General features: G+C 42.1%; 1 protein-coding gene across 1 annotated transcript in view; it reads left to right on the plus strand.

The window, feature by feature from the left end:
* The window catches only part of ADAMTS18 (ADAM metallopeptidase with thrombospondin type 1 motif 18), a 141,202-nt gene that overhangs the window by 65,196 nt on the left and 54,315 nt on the right, over positions 1–21,691 (plus strand). Inside the window, exons 5-11 of the mRNA XM_047836086.1 lie at positions 36–229; positions 490–573; positions 2,501–2,660; positions 4,020–4,125; positions 6,543–6,680; positions 8,816–8,969; positions 17,211–17,306. Of these exons, the coding sequence (XP_047692042.1) occupies positions 36–229; positions 490–573; positions 2,501–2,660; positions 4,020–4,125; positions 6,543–6,680; positions 8,816–8,969; positions 17,211–17,306 (932 nt within the window). The remainder of the gene's footprint in view (positions 1–35; positions 230–489; positions 574–2,500; positions 2,661–4,019; positions 4,126–6,542; positions 6,681–8,815; positions 8,970–17,210; positions 17,307–21,691) is intronic.

Below are 21,691 nucleotides of genomic sequence, written 5' to 3' on the forward strand. Positions count from 1 at the left end.
ATAATCCCTTCCAAATGCTCTTCTGTTCATTGTAGATGCCCCTAAGCCTCCCACGGAGGACACCTATCTCAGGTTTGATGAATACGGGAGTACAGGGCGACCCAGAAGATCAGCTGGAAAGTCACAAAAGGGCCTAAATGTGGAAACCCTTGTAGTAGCAGACAAGAAAATGGTGGAAAAACATGGCAAGGCAAATGTCACCACGTACATTCTCACAGTCATGAACATGGTAAGGGAGTTTGTCAGGACTCCAGCCATTCTGGTTCCCAAATCAGGCTAAAAATCATAGAATGTCCTTGTGTGATTGAATAGCAGATATAGCTACATTATTATATTGAAAAAAAAATTAGTTTTGAGGAAATTGGCTTCATGTGTATATATATTTGGTAAAACTGAAGCCTATATACTTACGAACATGTCTGATTGATACAGAGTTTGGGAAATTTTCAGATTTTGTTTATTTTTGTTTGATTTCAATTGTTCCAACAGGTTTCTAGCCTATTTAAAGATGGGACCATTGGAAGTGATATAAACATTGTTGTGGTGAGCCTCATTCTTCTGGAACAAGAACCTGTACGTGCCAAACTTCACTTATTTCTTAATTCATTCTGCCATTAAGGATATACTTATTGAATACCTACTATGTGCTGATCCACGAACTAGTCATTAGAAATTCAAGCTGGAAAATACGCTGACCCTGCCCTCAAAGAAAGTACAATCAAACAGGGTTGTGTACTTAACTAGAATATCACCAAATAATTACTTATCTGTAAATATATATGGTATATATGTATGCATACAATGACACATACGTATGATTGAATATGCTTGTGTAATATCAATATTAAATTATATATAAAAATACAAATATTATGTAGGCTTCACAGGGAAGGTGCATTTGATAATAGCTTTAAGGGTTAGTTGGATTTTGGATCTTGGACATGCTAGGTAATTGCAGGTTGAGGTCAAAGCATATTTTGAAAATACACTGAGAGGGGCGCCTGGGTGGCTCAGTCGGTTAAACGTCCGACTTCAGCTCAGGTCACGATCTCGCGGTCCGTGAGTTCGAGCCCCGTGTCAGGCTCTGGACTGATGGCTCAGAGCCTGGAGCCTGCTTCTGATTCTGTGTCTCCCTCTCTCTCTGCCCCTCCCCCATTCATGCTCTGTCTCTCTCTGTCTCAAAAATAAATAAAACGTTTAAAAAAAATTAAAAAAAAAAAAAAGAAAATACACTGAGAATAAGTCACCAGAAAATTCTTACAGTAAACCTGCCGTCTCCCCAGCACCATCTCAGGTACCACAGAGAATAAATAAGGAATATTTACCTGCCCTTGAATTGATTGCCTTGAGGTGCAGGACACAGGTATGGGGTAAATTATAAAACCAGACCATATAATCACGTGTTAATTGCATGGCTCCCACTGCTTTGTAGTGTTTCGATGCTGAAACTGTATTTTTCTGAGATGGGGATTACCACTCAAACCATTTTTTAGGTCCCCTGTGGCTTCTTCTCTTCATGTGTAACCCCAGTAATTAATATACAAAGCAAGGAGTCGGAGACAAGACGAAAATTAATCTAATGGTCCAGGTGTGTAGAGCTGCAGAGGTTAACAACCTGTCACATTGCTCTTGGAATTTTAGAAAGGTAGAAAGGAGGGTGTGTGTTCTTGAGAGACACTCGTGTCTTTAACCTACCACTTATACTTCGCCCAAGGACACTGAAGCCAGAGGCATCCTAATTCACAGATAATTAAAGACCTAGTCTAAAAACCCTCCACTTGACCCAAGTCAGTAGTTGTAAGGACAGATTTTGGTAAATAATTATGTTAAGGCTAGGTCCTGTCTTACCCCCTCAGAATCTTATAACTATTTGTTTCTACATCCGTTCAGTGAGCTTTCATTTTATTGACTGATGGATGGATTGATTTTAATCTTTGATGTGCCAAGCCCTTTGCTGGAAATTGTGACGTAGGCGTGAATAAGCTGTGGTCACTGCCTTCCTCATGCTCTATTGAAGAGAGCGTTGAACTTTATCACCATTAACTTATAATTAGGTTACAAGTTATAATCTAATTTATATAAAATATATATAATAATCTAACTATATATATATAACATATATATATATATATATATATATATATATATAATCTAACTGTTACAAAAAGCTATAACAGTTGTGTAAAGGTGATATTAGCATGAAATGAACATAGAGATTCCTAACTGATGTCAGGTTATTTGATTTTTTTGTAGATAGAGAATTGGTCATAAAGTATACTACTAAAACTCTGTAGTGGCTTGAAATGTTGTGAGAATTTACCTAAATAGCTTTAGGGTTGTTTTTTTAACTTCTGTCTCCAACCTTGGCTCAAGTATTTTCCTCTACTGACCTTTCTCCCCAGAAGCATGATGTTTCTGTGTTTGCCTGTACAAATGGAATGATTCAACGTTCTCACCTCTGAGACACATTCATGCTCTGATTTGTGTGGGTTTCCCATAGGGAGGATTATTGATCAACCATCATGCAGACCAGTCTCTGAATAGTTTCTGTCAATGGCAGTCCGCCCTCACTGGAAAGAATGGCAAGAGGCATGATCATGCCATCCTCCTCACGGGATTTGACATTTGTTCCTGGAAGAATGAACCATGTGACACTCTAGGTATGGTATGAATGGAAGCTTCACTCATACCTGCGAAAACAGTAAGGAAACTTTCTACTGGCTGGGTAGCCCTTAGGACCCTTAATAAGGAGACTTAATATTTAAATGGCGGACTATGTTTACTGTACCATCTGGTGAATGTTGTTCTATTCGACCGAAGTCAGGGTAGAATGGTGAGCTCGTTTCCTTTATTTGTTTTGTATTTTTCTTTATTACCTCTATTGATGACCATTGAGATAAATGGGTTAACTAGCCTAGTTGTGGTTTATTCTCTAAGCATCGTGACTACAGAACTGGGTAGCTGAAGAGAATTTGACTGTTCTTCATGGTACATAGCTCTGCCCCTAGTTAGCAGTCCATCCTTTAGAAAGTTACACATCCTTTAGAAAGGGACACATCTTTTCTATATTTGCACTAGACACTGAGTAAGGACTATATCTTCTACATCAATACTGTATTTTCTAGTATATTCCATTGCATACAGTAGGAACTCCCCAGTTATTTTTAATGGATCGATGATCATCTAGATCATTGTGATGGTGGTGATGGTGATGATAGGCTGGGTTTCTCTCATCATCTCATGGACCTCATAGCAGCAAGGTGGGTGCAGTTGACCCACAAGTGTGCACGTAACACTAAGTGGGTACATAGCCTATACTGGGTACATAGCCATGAGCCTGTTCTACTGCTTATGAGGACCCAGAACTGGGAAGAAAGACATTTAATACCACAGTGTGGTTCCAGATAGAATCAAGCACTGGCTGGAATGATTTTTTAGCTGTTGTTGGCAGAAGTCGTTTTTGAAAACAGAAGCATTTTTCACATTATAGAGAACAGGAGAATAATGCACTTAATCCGTTGACATTGTTCAGGCCTTTTTGTGCTTCAGAAAAAGACCAGGACGTATGTTGTCCTAGAAAATATACCTTGAGCTTTGATGCTAATGCCACTGTTAAGTGGATGTTTTGTATTGGGTTAGCTATGATTTTAGTGGTTGCTCTGACCCAAATAACAAACTTAGATAAGGCATGTAAATGTTCAGTAGCTTACTATTCTATATATGAAACAGAAATGATAATATTCATACCTCACAGGGTTATGAGGAGGATCCATTGATGACAATATCTTTTAAAAGGAAGGAAAATGCTGAATACTGAATTTATCTATCTGGGCAGGACAGAGAGCCATATGCCTCTAGTTAGTTTCCTGCAAAAAAATTTAAGTACATTTATCACTTAAGCTAAAATTAATTACATTAATCAAACTAAAACTGTGTAGAACACTTTGAAGCCATAAGACATGATCGGGTGTCTGTATAAGGTCCCTTTGGACTAACATTTGAAAATGTTCTCTCTTTAGGGTTTGCCCCCATCAGTGGAATGTGCAGTAAGTACCGAAGTTGTACCATCAATGAGGACACAGGGCTCGGCCTGGCCTTCACCATTGCTCATGAGTCAGGGCACAAGTAAGTGACCCCTTGATTCACCACTTTCTATGAGGACTGGCTGGGCAATTCATTGGCATTCCGCTAGAATGGTAGAATAGGTAGGATAAATCTAGGGTACAGCTTAGGCTAGTACTGGACCACGGGCGCCCGGGTGGATCAGTCAGTTAAAGGTGTGATTTCAGCTCAGGTCATGATCTTGCGGTTCGTGGCTTTGAGCCCCACATCAGGCTCTGTGCTGACAGCTCAGAGCCTGGAGCCTGCTTCAGATTTTGTGTCTTTCTCTTTGTCCCTCCCCTGCTTGAGCTCTCTGTCTCTCTCTCTCTCAAAAATAAACAAACATTAAAAAAATACAAGAATACAAAAAGAATTGTACCGGCCCATAAGGAGAACTCAATAAAGGCCATTGTTGACGTGGCTCTTTTCAAACAACATTTCGTGGCTGCACAGAATCACATTGTGTGCATAAATGGACTAGTCCTCTAACGGCTCCTCTGGTCTTTTAGGAATTTGTTCCATGTTTTGCTGCAGTGAAGATACCTTTAGTTCATTACGCCAAGGAAATAATCATGGAGATACATACATTTCCAGACTGTAACAGCATGTTAATTGTTCAAAGACTTGTGATGCACACACCGGATATTCTTGTAGTCGGTGTCACTGTGTGTACTTAATATTCTTTTCGTTGGTGTTAGTAAATCTTTCTTTTGTGAGACTAGAGTTCGAAATGAGCAATGAGAAACCTAAGAGTCGTGAGCTGAATTTACAAGGCATGTAATCTGGTGCCAGTGCAGTTCTACAGAGAATTTTCAAACGTTGCTTGAACAGTAGCATCCACATTGGAATAAGCACACTGCTTTACAAGATGACTATTTCAAAGGGCACGCTCTTTGGAGTTTGAGTTTAGGAGTGTTTGCGTGTGTGTCTCATATTCAGCATTTATATTGAATGCTCATTTTCAGAGCATTGATTAATTTCTGACTTAAAAATAAAAGCAGGGGCACCTAGGTAGCTCAGTTGGTTAAGTGTCTGATTTTGGCTCAGGTCATGATCTCTTGGTCTGTGAGTTACAGCCCCGTGTCAGGCTCTGTACTGATAGCCCAGAGCCTGGAGCCTGCTGGGAATTCTGGTTCTCCTTCTCTCCCTTCCCCTTCTCCACTTGTGCTCGGTCTCTCTCTCAAAATAATAAATATTAAAAAAAAATTTTTTTTAATGTTTATTTATTTTTGAGACAGAGAGAGACAGAGCATGAACGGGGGAGGGTCAGAGAGAGGGAGATACAGAATCTGAAGCAGGCTCCAGGCTCCGAACTGTCAGCACAGAGCCCGATGCAGGGCTCGAACTTACGGACTGTGAGATCAGGACCTGAGCCGAAGCTGATGCTCAACCGACTGAGCCACCCAGGTGCCCCCCCCCCCAAAATCTTTTTTAATTAAAGCAAAATTACCTACTTCACGGCTATACTTTATATTCAAATATTTTGGTGCTAGTGTCTCCTATGAGCATATTATCTTGAAAATTTGAATCCTGACCTTTACCATTACCGAATGGCTTCCCAACATGTTATGTATGTATGCAACCACGTTCTTTGCAAGATATGAATGAACCCATTTTACTGTGAACAGAGGTGCAAAAATGCCTGGTAGGCGCAAGGCCCCTTTGTACAGAGCAGGAAATAAATAGGAATGTCAAACATAGGTCTGAATTTGTTTCTGCTCCTATCTCCTCCTGACCCTGAATTTCCTTACCACAGTTTCACAATTGGTGGCAAGAAAACAATTTGGTGTTGGAAATAAAAGAATTGGATTCTCCCATCATTTTAGTTTAGCTTCGACATCTTGACCAAAAGTTTCTCGTCCTTACACGAAAGCAGACATACGGTTCTTTGGTTTTGTGGCCAAGGCACAATAGAACAAAGCCCTTAGCATTCTTTAGACTTGGCTACATGAACTTTACAGCACTGCAGTTAACATTGGTTTGAACCGCGTACAGGTCTACTTAGATGTGGACTCTTGTCAATAAATACAGTATAGTACTGTAAATATATTTTCGTTATGACTTTTTTTTAGTAACATTTTCTTTTCTCTTGATTGTAAGACTACAGTATATAATACTTCTACTATACAAAACATGCGTTAATTGGCCTTAAGTTATTGATAAGGCTTCCAGTCAGTGGTACGCTCTTAGTAGGTAAGTTTGGGGGCAGGTGGAAGTTACACTGGAATTTTCAGTTGAGGTGGGGAGGGTCAGTGCCCTTAACCCCTCTGTTGTTCAAAGGTCAATGATACATAGTAACTCATTTTGGCTTTTTCTTGCAGAAGAAAGATAATTCTTTCTCTCACTTGGGTTCATTGGATGTCAGTGCGTCTTCTTTTGATTATAATTTGGAAAATGGGTCACAGAAAGCTTTTTGTTTTTGTTTCCTCCATTTGTTTCAGCTTCGGCATGATTCACGATGGGGAAGGCAATCCCTGTAGGAAGGCTGAAGGCAATATCATGTCTCCCACACTGACAGGAAACAATGGGGTGTTTTCCTGGTCTTCGTGCAGCCGGCAGTATCTCAAAAAATTCCTTAGGTAAGACAAAGTAAAGCCAGGGGTCTTCCCCAGGTTGGAGTGGTGACAGAAAACAGCACTCAACAGATGTTTAAAATAAATACTCTGGGGATGATGATGATGGTGGTCGTGGTGGTGGTGATATGGTCATCATTATTGCTGTTGAAAAAATACATTGAAGGTCTAATTCTGTGCTAAGTGCTCTGCACATGTTGCCTTATTCAGTCCTCATAGCAGTCCTGTTAGGAGCCTCGTTCTCCAGTTAAGGAAATGGAGTCCTAGAGAGGCTAATTGTGTTGTTTAACATCCTATAGCTGGTGAGGTGTGGACGCAAAACCCACACCGAGGTCTGCTCTGATTCCAAGATCTATGCTTATAACTATCTCCCCTTTATGACCTCCAGAGGTTGCTAGATACACATTTTACTGTGACTAATTATTTTAATGTGATCAGTTTGATCATAATAGTATTACACATGTTAAAGCGGTGTGCATGTTTTACAATGAGTGGAATATTGGCTTGCTTAGCTATTTTGCTTGAAATGGCCATGAGCTAGCTGTATGTCCAAAAGCCATCCAAAGGAGGCGATAGTCATATAAAATCTCTTTGATAATTCAAAACTCCTACATGGCATTAGTAAAATGGAAGTTAGGAAGGTATCACTATGTGATTCATATTACATGACCCAAAGGTGGAACTCTTTGAAGTTTCCTTTAATTTTGTTCAGCAATAATATGTATATTATTTTATATATATATATATATATATATATATATATATATATATATATATATATATTTGACCTTTGTAATTAGGATAGCCTTCTAGTTGTTGTTACATATGTCATCATGCTATGTTGACTCACAAGAACACTCAGGTTCTAATCCCGTTTCCCTTTGACCAAATGTTAGGGAAACGAACAAGGTTTCTTTGGGAATTGATAATACTGATACTCTTTTTTTAAACCTATACTATTACACACTATTTGCAAGTGTTTATGGAATTGGTGATACACAACAGGCAAAGCTGATTAAATGTAAAGATGTCTAGCCAAACGACGTCCTAAAGAACGGGAAAAATTTGACAAGCCTTTTGCCAATGATAAGTTTTATCAAATGGAAGATTTTCTTATTGGTTTTAAGTTTATAATTTGGGGCTTCAAATTATCTTTTCTCTCATGGGAGAGTGGAATCAATGAATATTAATCAAGGCCGACTTAATACAGATTGAATTTCTGTCATTCATATGATATCGTTAAATGTTGGTGATGATGATGATAACAGCTGACTCGAAATGCTTACTCTGCCGGGTTAAGCACAGTGTCGTCAGTAATGGCGTATGTCACAGTTGCTCTTCGGTCTCATGGTTGACTTGGATTCCCATCTGTCCGTCTCCAAAGTCATACTGAACCACCATGCTGTTTGACATCACAGTTTAACTGATATCATAGTTTAACCACTCAAGTTGAGTGGCGGGAAGGTATTTTTTTTAACAATATCCATGCCATCAGGATTGCTTTTTTTTTTTTTTTAACACATCCCAGTTGAGCACACTTGGGGGAATTGTTCTGCTTAGTGCCCCAATTCTTTCTCTCGATGCTTACAAAAACCTTGTAAAGATTATTTGAGGTAAAGTACATCTTGACCACGGCCCCATTATTTATATATATACATATATATATATATATATATATATATATATATATATATATATATATATAAAACAACATAGCGTGACGTTCAACTCCGTAAAAATAGATACTGTCTCTGTCTAGTTTATTCTGTACCTTTAGCATTTAACCTAATGTTCACCACACAGTAGGCACCCAATAAAAACTTGTTGAATGTTGTTGAATGAGATTGTTGGGGAGAGTTTTCAAATATATGCATCTTTGCCATCTAGCAGGCCAAATCAAATCACTTGGACAGCTGTAATTCCTTTACCAGGTGAAACCTTCCATAGCTGTGTAAATTCCATCTTAGACAGGACAGGACTCACACCCTGGAAAAAATAAACATTTTAACTTTAAGTATGACCTATATGTTTAGCCATGTTCTATGTTTCTTTGCATGAATGCATTGAGAGGTGTACTGTTTTTTGTGGAAAGATCACAGGTAAACACAGGAGTTAACAAGGATTTTTTTTTTTTCCTGCAGCACACCTCAGGCTGGGTGCCTGGTGGACGAGCCCAAGCAAACAGGACAGTATAAATATCCAGACAAACTACCAGGACAGATTTATGATGCCGACACACAGTGCAAGTGGCAATTTGGAGCAAAAGCCAAGTTATGTAGCCTTGGTTTTGTGAAGGTATGTTTGCTTGTGATTTCAACCTCACGTTAAGATTCTGCAATGTGTCTGTGCCCCTACCAGAAGTATAAACATTTGGTTTGCGAGGCCAAGGGTTAGAGTCTGGGTTATCTCTAAAATGTCAGCTTCTTGGCATGATAATTAAGTGGCAGTTTTACTGTCGATGAATTGTCCAGGCTTATCCCCTGTAGACCATGCCTGGTTTAAATACCTTCTGACTGCATCCTGGGAAGAAAATTACTCCTGTGCAGATGAGGGTTTTATCACAAGTAGTAAATCTGGGTACAATAGCGTTTACCTACCTCTTATCATTCTGTTTCTTATTGCTGTGTTCATTTCCCTTAAATGTGATACATTTAAAATCATCACCACCTCAAAATAGATACATATGCTTCTATGGAATGTAAAAACTGTTAACAGCCAACTTTTTCATGTGTTAGGTCTTCCCTTCCACATGACGAGAAACATAGATGGGAAAACCCAAAGTCCAGGATGTAGAAATGGGAGACACATTGGAACACTTGCTCAGGAACTCTAGCACTGACAATCTCAACATCAATACAAAGTAGAATCAGTTTTAAGGTTTTTCCCCTAGTATCCAAAGAGAAGCATGGAGGGGCACCTGAGTGGCTCAGTTGGTTAAGCTGCAGCCTCTTGATTTCAGCTCAGGTCATGATCTCATGATTCGTGCCATCGAGCCCCACATAGGGCTCCATGCTGACAGCTCACAAAGCCTGCTTCTGATTGTCTCTCTCCCTCTCTCTCTGCCCCTCCCATGCTCACACTTACTTGTCACAGACTATGACAAGTTCTCTCTTGTCCAGCAAGAGAGCAGGTGCAGAATTGAATACGAGAGAGGCTAATGTCTGGGAGGAGACAAGAGCCCCAAGCAGGGGTTTCATGTCCATAGTTATTGAGCTCACAAGATATTACCTTCATCATGAATGTGAAGAAAACAAGATCTTACACACGTGAAATGTTGAGAAAACAATCAGACGGTAATCATTGGCTTGTGTAAGAAGCAAAGGGTCTGGGAGACCAGTGAGTTTGTGATCAAGGTACATTGGCACCAGATGGAAAGTAATTTCCTGCAGGTGATGTGACAAGTTACTCGTGATCCCATTACAGTATCTCGCTAGGTAATCTCGGGCATTTTTGCCCTGTGGTGGTGGCTTTCTGCCCTAAGCTTTTTTCTAACTTATTTATGTAAGTAGAATCTATTTCCCCATACTTGCTCTCTCTCAAAACGAATAAATAAACTTAAAAAAAATTCTTAAAAAGAAGAAAGAACAAACAGAAGCATGGAAATCCTAGGTATCTGGAAATAGGGAAATGACAAAGATTTATAGCTCCTTTTCTGTGCTCTCTTTCTATCCCCCGCCCTTTCCATCCCTCCTCTTTTCTTCTCCCTCTTCTGTGGCCACCATCCCTTCCAGCAATTGCCTCCGGAGCCTCTGCTCCACATATGGCATTCTACTTTGAGACTTCTTTTATTTTTCCTCAGTCTTCACAAAGACCTTTTGAAATAAGACTTATCTTTTTTTTTTTTTTTTAACATGGAGCTCAGGGAATGTGTATTCCATGTGCCCCAACCCTCAAAACTTTTAAACAAGGCACAGCATTCACACTAATGTTACGCTTCCTTCTCCCGAGTTAATATCAGTGTTTCCTCAGCTTCAGTCATTGACAGCAACATTCAGTGATTAATAATCACCTTTATTCGTGGTGGTGTATCTCTGTATTTTTACGCATGTGTTGCTTTTCTAATAAATCATCTCACCCCCAAATCTCTAAGTCCAGTCGTCAAAAAGTAACCACTGAATCACAGGTTTGATAGGAGATTACTTATTTTTCTAATGCTCTCTAAATGCGTAATTGTTAGAAAAGTTTATCCACCCACCGTCCACAATATTTTTGGTGTATCCTCCATGGTCCATGGGGCTTACTTTGGCAAATGCCGATGTATCCTGTGCACATTAATAAATTTACGACTGCAGGGGCACCTAGGTGGCTCAGTCAATTGAGCGTGTGAGGTCATGACGTTGGCTCAGGTCATGATCTCACTGTTCTGAGTTCGAGCCTCACATCGGGCTCTGTGCTGACAGCTCAGAGCCTGGAGTCTGCTTTGGATTCTGTCTCCGTCTCTCTCTGGCCCTCCCCTGTTTATGCACTGTCTCTCTCTCTCCCGCTCTCTCTTTCTCTTTCAAATATAAATAAACATTAAAAAATAAATAGATAAATTTATAACGGTCTCTAATTGCCTGTTAAGTTGACGTGTTTGGCAGGAGTTGATAGATGTTCATCCTGTTGACAAAGTTTGTCTGACTCTCCTTTCACTTCATTCTTAAAGGTTTCGCGAGCTTACCCCCATCCATTAATCACACGTTTATTAAACGCTTACTATGCAGCGAATGCGCAATTGGTAACGAGTTTGATTTTCTTGGCAAACATAAAGGAAGTTTTAAAAATGACTACCATTCCTTCAAGATCCTACATTCAGCAAACATTTGTGGGGTGCCTGTTCTGTGTCAGAGAGTGTGCAGCGCTTAAATAGCCATTCTGCATTTACTGATATTTTTCTGGAACTGTACCATAGTTTTCAGAGAGACAGCACCTCAGTGGGATGCTCTTCCTCGGGGACCGGGGCAAAGGGAAATGGAAACTGCAAACTAAAAGTCTGAATTGAATGAGGAAGGCGGAGGGGCTCAGTAAGTTAAGTGTCTGACTCTGGATTTTGACTTCAGGTCATGATCTCACGGTTAGTGGGTTCGAGCCCTGTGTCGGGCTCTGCACTGACAGTGCAGAACCCGCTTGGAATTCTGTCACCCTCTTTCTCTGCCCCTCCCCTGCTCTCTCTCTGTTTCTCTCTTTCTTAAAATAATAAACATTTAAAAATATTTTTTTAAAAAAATGAGGAAGTCACAGAGATGGGAATGCCCAGGGGGTAGAGATTTGCTTACGGGAGCAACTTGGGAAGAGCAGGAGGTAAGACTGTTGGAGAATGCTGAATGTTTCCCCCCCCACAGCCTAGGGGGCAAATACCTGCTTGTAACTTGAACCGTGGCATTACCTCTGAGAATCACAGATCTTTCCTGCCTCCCCTAAGTGGGTGGGGCTTCCAATACAAGCAGATTTCCCATTTGTCCTGCTGGTCTGAACAGTTCAGACCCACATCTGGCAGCTCAGGAGAAGTAATGGCATTTTGTTTTCGGTGTCTTCAAGGGCCTGTCATTGCTTTCCCTTTCAGACCTATTCTTCTCACTGCCTTTTAAAAAAATCTTTATGTACCCCCCTGCCCTGCCGGAAAGGCAGTTTTGCATGAGTTAGAAGCACACACACTCAAAAAATTTCTCAAGTGTCTTTGGAACCGCATGCAATTATCAGCATCCCCTGGGACTTGTTAGAAGTGCAAATGCTCAGGTGTCATTCCAGTCCTGAAGCATAAGAAAGTGTGGGGGTAGGACCTGGCAACCTATGCCTGAACAGGGGCTCTATGTGATTCTGATGCTTGCTCAGGGTTGAGAACTGCTGACTTAGGCAGTCGTCAGTTTCACACACACACACACACACACACACACACACACACACACACACACCCTCTGGCTTTTGGAGTTAGGTGGACCTGAAAGTTTAAAACCTTATTCGACCGTGTCCTAGAACCCGGGTCAAATGGCTTAACCTCCCTCAGCCTTTCTGTCCACATCTGTAAGGTGAGGATAGGGATAGTTCTTCCCTGGTGGTTGTGTGGGTGCATCTGTTGGTACAGCTAATCAGGGTTTTCTCGGCTTCCTTGTCTGATCCTGGAGCTGGCTGTCTTTCTTACCTGTCTCATCTTCTGCCAGCCGTCGGTGTCTTCACGTAAGTTTGATCTCTGTTCCCTTTCAAAGTGTTCAGGAAAATGAGTTGGTTAGATTGGGCTGGTGGGTCCACATTATTTGGGCAGACATAAGGGAGGGTCACCTCCACAGCAACTGGAGGGAACACGCCTCTGGTTATTAAACACATATTAGCCGCTGACTGACAGCGAGGGAGTAGGTGCCTGCCAGAATGCTCCAGGCGCCGGAAGAGACTCTGGTCAGTGCTTCCAATGTGGCTTATTTTACTAAGTTAGAAATGAGCAACCTGCACCCTGTATCTCAGCAGCCATCGGTCACTGTCACGTAGCACGAGGTCCATTCATGTTCATTTACAGATGTACTGAGCGGGTTTGAAGCAGAATAGAAATGATAGGGAAGGTATGAATTCTAGTGAATATTTTTAGGCTCATCACCTCAGAGAACATTTCCTCTGAAAGAAGAGACATGTCAAATATAGTAGGATGGGCATGCATTTCTGGTTTCAAGAATCGGACCTCATAATGCTCAAAGGTCGTCAAAAGGTACAAAGTTCTAGAGAGTAAGTCCTGGAGATTCCGTGTACATCATGGTGAGTATAGTGAATATTATAGCGCATATATGAAAGTTGGCCCGAGAGCAGATCTTGTCTGCTCATCACACGAAAAGAAAAGAAAATTTTCCTCATCACAAGAAAATAAAATTGTAAAAATATATGGGGACAGATGGACTTATTAGCGATCTTTTGTAATACGTACGAATATCAAATCATTATGTTGTACACCTAAAACTAATATGTTTAGTGTTACACATCCATTAGACTTCTAATGTAATGTAGAAAATTTTTTAAATTTTCCAATTTTATTTTAAAAATTTTCGTGTAGAAAAAGAATTCGACATTGGGATGAAAGAATGGAAAAGAAAGAGAAACTCCCTAAGGATCTAAATCTAAGTGTAATCAGTAAATTGTACCTGCTTTGTAATCTAATAAATTTCCTACCTCAGGTTTCGCATTTTACTAACTTCCCCCACGGACTTGGGGTTCAGCTATCTTCATGTCCTTGTATTTTTTTCAAGCCGTTTCTGCTTTCGTGTCTATAGGTCTTTGTGTATATGCCTCCCCGCCTAGCACACTGCACGGCCACCCATGTGGCAAATACCTAATCATCTTCTACTGCTGTCAAAGATTCCAGCACAAGCATTACCTCCTATTTTCCTCAAGGAGACTGAAACATTCCTTTCCCCCGGCCTCCATCTGTACCCTTTATGTCACCATCATAAACTTGTGATACTATGTTATAGCTGATGAGGTATGTCTCTTGCCTCAGTGGATGGACGGTATCTGTAGGGCCTAGCATGTGCCCACCATGTTGGCAGATACCCAGGAGTCATTTACTGAAATTAGAAGGGCAACCAAAGCTAACATTTCTTTAGCACTCCCATTTCCATAAAGTGGAGGATTATGCCTCTCTCCCCTTCTCATCCCTCCTCAAGAAAGCAGGGGTGGCTGACTTACCTGGGAGAAAAAGAGGAGTCAAGGAGGACTCTAGGGCTTTTGGCTTGAGCAATCAGAAGTCTGGAGGGGTCATGTCATGAGCTGGAAGAGGCTGAACATGACTCAGGTTTGGGGGGGAAGATGGGGAATTCTGTTTCAGATGTGTTAAGGGCGTTATGAAATTTGATTCGCAAAGACCACTAACATTTTTAGCACCTCAGGTTTCGCTTGAAGGGGCATCTTTCGGAATCTTTAGAATACAACGGGACAACGCGGTCAACGATGACAGGACAGAGTATAGTATTGAGAGTCTCCTTAAAAATCACATCCAGGCAGCATGAGATCTTGGAGTCTCTGTGGTTAATTCTTTCTCCCTTAAATTATGACTTAAGTCTGGGGAATTACAGATAAGGAAAAGTTAGTTGAATATGCTGGGGAAAATAAAGAAGGAAGAGAAGCAAAAAAGTGCAAACTCCCATTTCTGTTGACTTTGAAGGGGAGCTTTCTCAGAGGGTTCTCAAGGTCGTCAAAGCATGTAGTTGGCTATAATTACGTTTGACTTATGTACTTCACCACAAAAGAAATAACATGTTCATGCAGCCCGTCTGATTTCACTCTGGAATCCTGTGTTTTTGTGTTTTGCCTTATTTTCCTGGTCTTCTCCAGCTGCCCCTTTTTCTTAGCCCTGTGGCTTGGCATCGGGCTGTGGAATCTGGGTCGCCTTTGCTTCGGTCTGTCCCAAGGTCGTTTTGGCGGTGGCCACATAGGCTAGGGGTGTGGGTCATGGCTTCCTGCTGGCTGTAAGGGCGAAAACAGTTTAATTCTGAAAGCCTCTCGGACTGTGGCTTTGTTTCAATGGTGACCTCCTATTTCTCCATTTTGATATGGACTCTTTTTCCACATTAAGTTGTTCCCTCAGGCCCGGGGTGACACATGTAAGGGCTCGCGGAGATGATGAAGTTGATTCACTCGTTGGCAGACTGCCTTATGCTTTCTACTAATGTCAGTGGCCAGGTCCCCTTCTGTGGGAAACATTGACATATCGTGTCTTATGAGCTGTTTTGAGATTTGAAAGTGGTATGTGTGGCACTTGCGTGGGGCTCCTGCTGGTGGTGTTCCCGAGCGGAGTCCCGAACACCCTTCCCTTCTCTTTTGCGGGGGGGAAGGATTTTTTTGGTCCACAAGATCAGGCTCCCTGCACAGATCTCTGGTTTCCCTCCATTTTCTTTCCTTGTTCTGTGGAACACTTTTTGTGTGTGAAATAACGCCTAAGCGTGTCCTTGCCATATTTTCCAACCATGAAATCGATACGAGCTAGAATGCTTGGGGAATTGGGTGCCCGGTTAATTGACTCTTCAGGGTTACACCGAGTGACCACAAAAATCATTTTGTTTCCTCCCTGGTGGTTCATGTTTTCCCCCAAATTGTATGCATTCACACTTGTATCCCAGTAAATAGAATGTGGCAAACGAAATGGAATCATTTTGACATTTCATGATTTTGACATTCTATTAATGACATAATTCTGAAGAGCAACTTTAGCTGTTTGAGCTGGAAGGAATCTGGTTCCGTTGCCTTATTTCATAGGTAGGTAACTGAGGCCCAGAGAAGCTGAGAGCTTTCCAACCTCCATTAATGGCAAATCCAAGCCCAGAGTAGTGGTCAAGGACGCTGGCTGGAATCAGGCCAGTTGGAGTCTGGCCTTTGCCACTTACCAGCTGTGTGACTTGGCGGCTTTGAAATGTCAATAGCTCGTTCAGTTCCCTCATCTAAATTAGCTTATGTGCGGAATTTGTTTAGTGAGCACCACTAAATGGTGTTAGTATTAGTTTCCTATGACCGCTCTAATAACTTTCCATGAACTTAATGACTTAAAGCAACACACGTTTATTTTCTTACGTTTCTGGAGGTGGACACATGAAGTAAGTGCCGCTGGGCTGAAATCAAGTGTCGGCAGGCTTGTGGCCCTCCTGCAAGCTCTAGAAGAGAAGCCATTTTCTTGCCTTCTCCAGCTTCTACAGGCCTCCTTCGTTCCTTGGCTCAGCGGCCCCATCCTCTGCCTTCCAAGCAGCAACATCCACCTAGGCCCTTCTCACGCTGTCCTCCCTCTGACTCTCTTCTATCTTCCCCTGCCCTCTTCAAGGGTCCCTGTGGTTGTCTTGGGCCCATCTGGAAAATCGAAGATAGTCTCCCCGCCTCAAGGTCAACTGCAACCCTGATTGCATCTGCACCTTTAATTCTCCTTTGCTACATAAATGCACAAAGTCACAAGCACCAGTGGTAGGGATGCGGTCATTTTTGGGGGATGGTGTTCTGCCTGCCACAGTCTAGCATGAGAGTTAAGCTATTTGATGCTCTCGTGTGAAAATTGCTGAAATGCTTGAAAATTACTATAAAGATAAGGACGCCGGTGATGATCATTTACATCATTTACCCTTGAGAACAACCCTCCAGAGGAAAGAGGTGCTTCGATCACCATCTCCACAGTTGAGAAAACTACACTTCAGACCCTTCCGTAACATGTCCCTAGGGCCGGGAACGTCAAATTCGGGGGCGAGGATCTGAATCCGATGTGCTTGATTCCAGTTTGGGCTTCTTTTGTGTCACTCATGGTGGTGGTAGTTGTCATTACAAACCAGGTCTCTTGGTTTCAAGCCAAATGGTCCCTAAATGAACTGTCGTTACCTCCCCGTCATTACCAAACCCCCACACCGGCAGTGCGGAAACTTCCTGCTTGTACGTTTGCTACAGCGTATTTACCGGTTACCTGGCCGCTCCCGACGTCACTTGCCTCCGCTTCCTGGACAATATCCCATTCCAGCTGCCTCAAAATATGATATCGTATACAAAAGACTTTGGATATTTGCATTTTTATTGTATTGACACCCTTACCAGCTTCTTCTTTTCTTTCAGGACATTTGCAAGTCCCTTTGGTGCCACCGAGTGGGTCACAGGTGTGAGACCAAGTTCATGCCCGCGGCAGAAGGGACCGTTTGTGGCTTGAGTATGGTAAACTGCATACTTGTTAGTCTCTAGTTCTGGAAACATGATAGCATGTAGAAACAAACCATTGTACAAATTATCTGTACTGTAACTTGAGAATGGAATACCTTGGCTGCTGCACACATTTTCTGTCTACTCTTTAAATTAATCAGCATTACTTAAGCAGTTATTATAAAAACTCAGTGCTAATATAACCCAGTTGGCTCAAGTGTTTAGGGTGATTTTTTTTTTTCTTTTTGCCTTTGGTTTCCATTTTTAGATGAAATATTTCTATTTCAGCGAGCTGGTGGATTTTATTGTATACTGTTTGTGTTAAACTTGATTCAGTATAGAAGAGCTTCAAGGAGCAGATGTCCTGTTTAGTAGCAAAGGAAGGACTCTACCCTGATACAAGGCCCCTACTGCTCACCTCCCAGGAGCTATCGTTGGGCTTCTGACATGCTCACTGGAGTCCCATCACTTAGAGGGATTCCTAGCAAAGGATAAGCTGCATCTCCGTCTAGGGTGTACCAGAAATCCTTGAGCCAGCAAATACCGTCAATCTAAAGAATCGTCTCCAATATGGGAGATTATGGGAGATTGCTGTGTTTTGAATGAAGAACATTCATATATTAGTTCCTGGCTTTTTTCCTCCTTCCCCGCTAATGTCTGGAGGACAGGTGCACTTGACGTAGCAGGAAATGGTCCAGATTTGGGGCATTCCTTTGAAAGATCGCAACCAAGAAGCTATGAAAGAGGGGAGCATGGAGATATTCCAGGTTCTTTGATCTCTGTTTTGGGGTCTGTCAAGGCAGCACGAGCCTGTATAGAAGACTCGGTCATTTAAAGTGAACTCATTCGTGCAATAATTTATTGACTACTAGATATCAGAGACAGGAGGCTCTGGGGTTACAAAGATAAACACAATTCAGTTTTATGTCTTCAAGAACTCAGTCTAGTGGGGGGAGCTACCTGTGCAGAAGCCAATAACTCTGACCGTCTTTTGAAACATACCTTCTTTAAGCACCTACTTACTGTCGATGCTCAGAATTAGGTGTGCACTTAGAAAGAAGTACAGTGAGTGGGTACACCACGACGGATGCTGGGATTTGAATGGAAGTTCCTCAGTTGGATGGGAGAGACATTCAGTGAGAGATTGACCATGAAGGTAGAGATACAGGACCTGAAAATTAATGAATGTTCAGAGAATGCTTTCTGATATTAAGTCACTCAGCATCTTTTAGAAGATTTGCATTTTTTTAAACTCTTTGAGTTTAAAGGAAATGAATCTTTAAAACATGGCGGCATTACATGCCACTTTTCACCCAAGATACCCATCTTAGAAAATTCCAATAAGGGTTCTCACTGAAAATATGCATGGAGTTGTTTTAGGTGTGGTAAGGCAAAGCAGTGAATTCATTAATTGAACATGTAAGTAGTGCTGAAGTCATTCTTATTTTTTAAAGCATCAAAATTTAGGACTTGCACCTCAAGGATTAGTGGGTATATTCTGATTATGAAGGCAACAGCATTAAACATAAGAGGGATGTGCAAGAAAAAAATGGATATAAGAAATGAGGAAAGTAAGTGTCAAATGGCATGGGTTTCACATTAAAAAAATTTTTTTTAATGTTTATTTTGAGAGTGAGAGAGAGCATGAGCGGGGGAGGGGCAGAGAGAGAGAGAGAGAGAGAGAGAGAGAGAGAGAGAGAGAGGGAGCCAGGATCCGAAGCAGGCTGCAAGTTCTGAGCTGTTAGCCCAGAGACCGACCCGGGGCTTGAACTCACATACTGTAAGATCGTGACCTGAGCTGAAGTCGGACGCTCAACCGACTGAGCCACCCAAGCGCTCCTAAGGTTTTTATTTCATAAATACACCAGGGATCTAGTTCCATGGGGCTGAAAATGCCCCGGGTTAGATTTTAGTTACTGTAACCTGAGACAGTTCAAGCCAGAAGTTCGAAAACAGATGTCCTAGTGCCACTCCCCACCCCCATCATTATTTTAGAAGACCAGACTGCAGTTCTCAATAGTGGGGGAACGCCCTCGACTCTGAGGGTCCCCAGCACAGAAAGCATTTAGATGAGCTCCATCCATCATCACACCGGTATGGTTACCATTGCATCTACGTACGTGGTACTCTTCCTCCACTGGGGGATGAAACTGACTCTTTGCGAGACTGTGAACTCCATGAGGCCAGGGCTCTTATAAGCATAAGCATGTCTTACGCTTTATCTCGAGTGTCCTACGGATTAGCAACTATTCCATGTCGTGTTCACGTGTTCCTTTATAACTGGAACGTGACCCAATCCTTCTCCCTCCCTATCTCGTCCCTGGTCATTCGGTGACTTTTGTACCATGAATCTTCTGTAAACGTGTGAGGATATGAAAAGCCACATACTTTTATCTACTCATGTGGAGAAGGAAAGAAAGGCTCGTGCTTGGGATCTGTCAGGAAAGGTGTCTGCCCAGATCTGGCCGTTCAATTTGAAATTAGAAGAAGTGTATATCAGTATATGTATATAGATGGATAGCTAAATTACGTGTGTAGAATTTTATACGTATATGTGGATTATGCATGTGTGTGTCCATATATATATGTGTGTATATTATGAGCAACCTCTGCATGACTTAGCATAACTGCACACTTTCCTAAAAGCCTCTGCAGTTAGATCCAAAGAGGGTGTGTCGGTGTGCGTTGCATTCATATATTTATTCCTGATTTCTATACCGAATGAACAAACCGAAGGAAACAATCCGTTAGCAACCTAAGACAATACTCGGAAAAATAGTGAAGTAAAGTTAAATTAATTGAAGGTTTGGAATGGATCTTAAAACACATTTCTTAAAAAAAGAAACCAGGGTTAAGATACATCGGTGGACCGTTTGCCTCTGAGGCGCGAAGGATCCGTATCCTGTTGAGGAGCTTTGGTTACTGAGTTTAAGTGGAGTCTCCGTCTCCGTGGTGCTGCCTTAGTATTTCCTTGCTACATTTCTCTCATCCAGAAATAGTTATTAACTCCGTAGCACCTTGGGAGGATTATGTTAGACCCTGCATGGGAAGTCCTTCTCTCCCCGTTCCTGTACCATTTCCGGCACCTAGAAGCAACTTCGTAAACTGGAACTGTTTCTCTTGTTGGCTGTTGTTTTTTTTGTCTCAGCCACTGGGCTCAGCCGGGGAGAGTCCCGGCCCCGCGGGATTCCTGGGAGGGTAGATTCTGATTCCTGCTTACAGTAGACAAAATCCTCTACTAACCAACTGCTTTCCCCCTGAAAGTTCTCAACAGTGTTCTGTGATTTCATGCAGACTGAAATTAATCCGGGGCAAAGACAAATTAAAAACACAAGAATTAATCCGCGCCCGGCAAGAATCGAAGGAAGGAAGCAGTATCTTCACCCAGGCACAGTGCACTAGCAACTCAATAAACAGCCGAGAAGCCACATGTATCCCAGGGGAAAAGCGAGGACTTGGAAAGTCAAACAGCTCTCCCATAATTCTGCGACTCAACCCTCACTCTTCGGCAGAAGCTGGCACGGTCCAAACCTCAACCCGCTGGATCTCGTTGCAGAGGCTTTCAGGAAAGTGTGCAGTTACACCAAGTCATGCAGAACTTGCTCATAATAAAAGCACCACAGGCATAAAACCACTACAAGAGGCTCAAGCAGTCCCCAAGGACAGAGATGACCGGCAAAGCCTGGAATGTATCACAAAGGAAAATAGAAGGAAAGGTTAGCACAGAAAACAGCTCTCTCGCCCTGGCTTGACCAGAGCGTTGGCAAATGAAAGACCCAGAGCTAATTCATAAAAGACACTCAGAGAGTTCAAAGTCATCAGTTCAGGGTCTGGAGTAGGAGCCTTTCACACAGCCGTAAGGTCAAAGGGTGTTACCTAAAAGCACAATGCGTGTGGACAGAGAGCTAGTCTGTTTCATAAGACGTGCTCTGTAGGGATGGCTGGGGATAAACAAAAATGTCTGTTTTTATGATGAGTAATCAGAATGATAAATTCTGTGTTAGGACCTAAGAAACTGGTTCTCCTTGAGTGAATGATCCACATTGTTCTTTAAGCAGCCTTGTGTCTAAAGGTCGGGGGGGAGGCACCCTTGTCACTGTGCCTGCGAGCTCTCCCTTGGCCCTTGGGTGGAATCTTACCTGAACACGTCACCTCGACAGCTCACAAAGCATGTACTACTCAGCCGGCTGGTGACAGACCCGTCTTCGCTAGATGTCAGCCTTTCAAAACGCATGCAATAAATGCAGAGTGACCGGGTGTTCGTGAAGCGTGGCCGGCAAAGAAACGCTCTTGAGGTGTCCTGCGTTCTCCCTTTGGCCCCCATACTTGTTTTTCCTGTTCACGAACAGGTGTCTACACCTCCTTGCCCTTTCCCAGGCGGACTCTGACAAGAAACATGT

This window comes from Prionailurus viverrinus, chromosome E2 (assembly GCF_022837055.1).
Source record: "Prionailurus viverrinus isolate Anna chromosome E2, UM_Priviv_1.0, whole genome shotgun sequence".
NCBI lineage: Eukaryota > Metazoa > Chordata > Mammalia > Carnivora > Felidae > Prionailurus > Prionailurus viverrinus.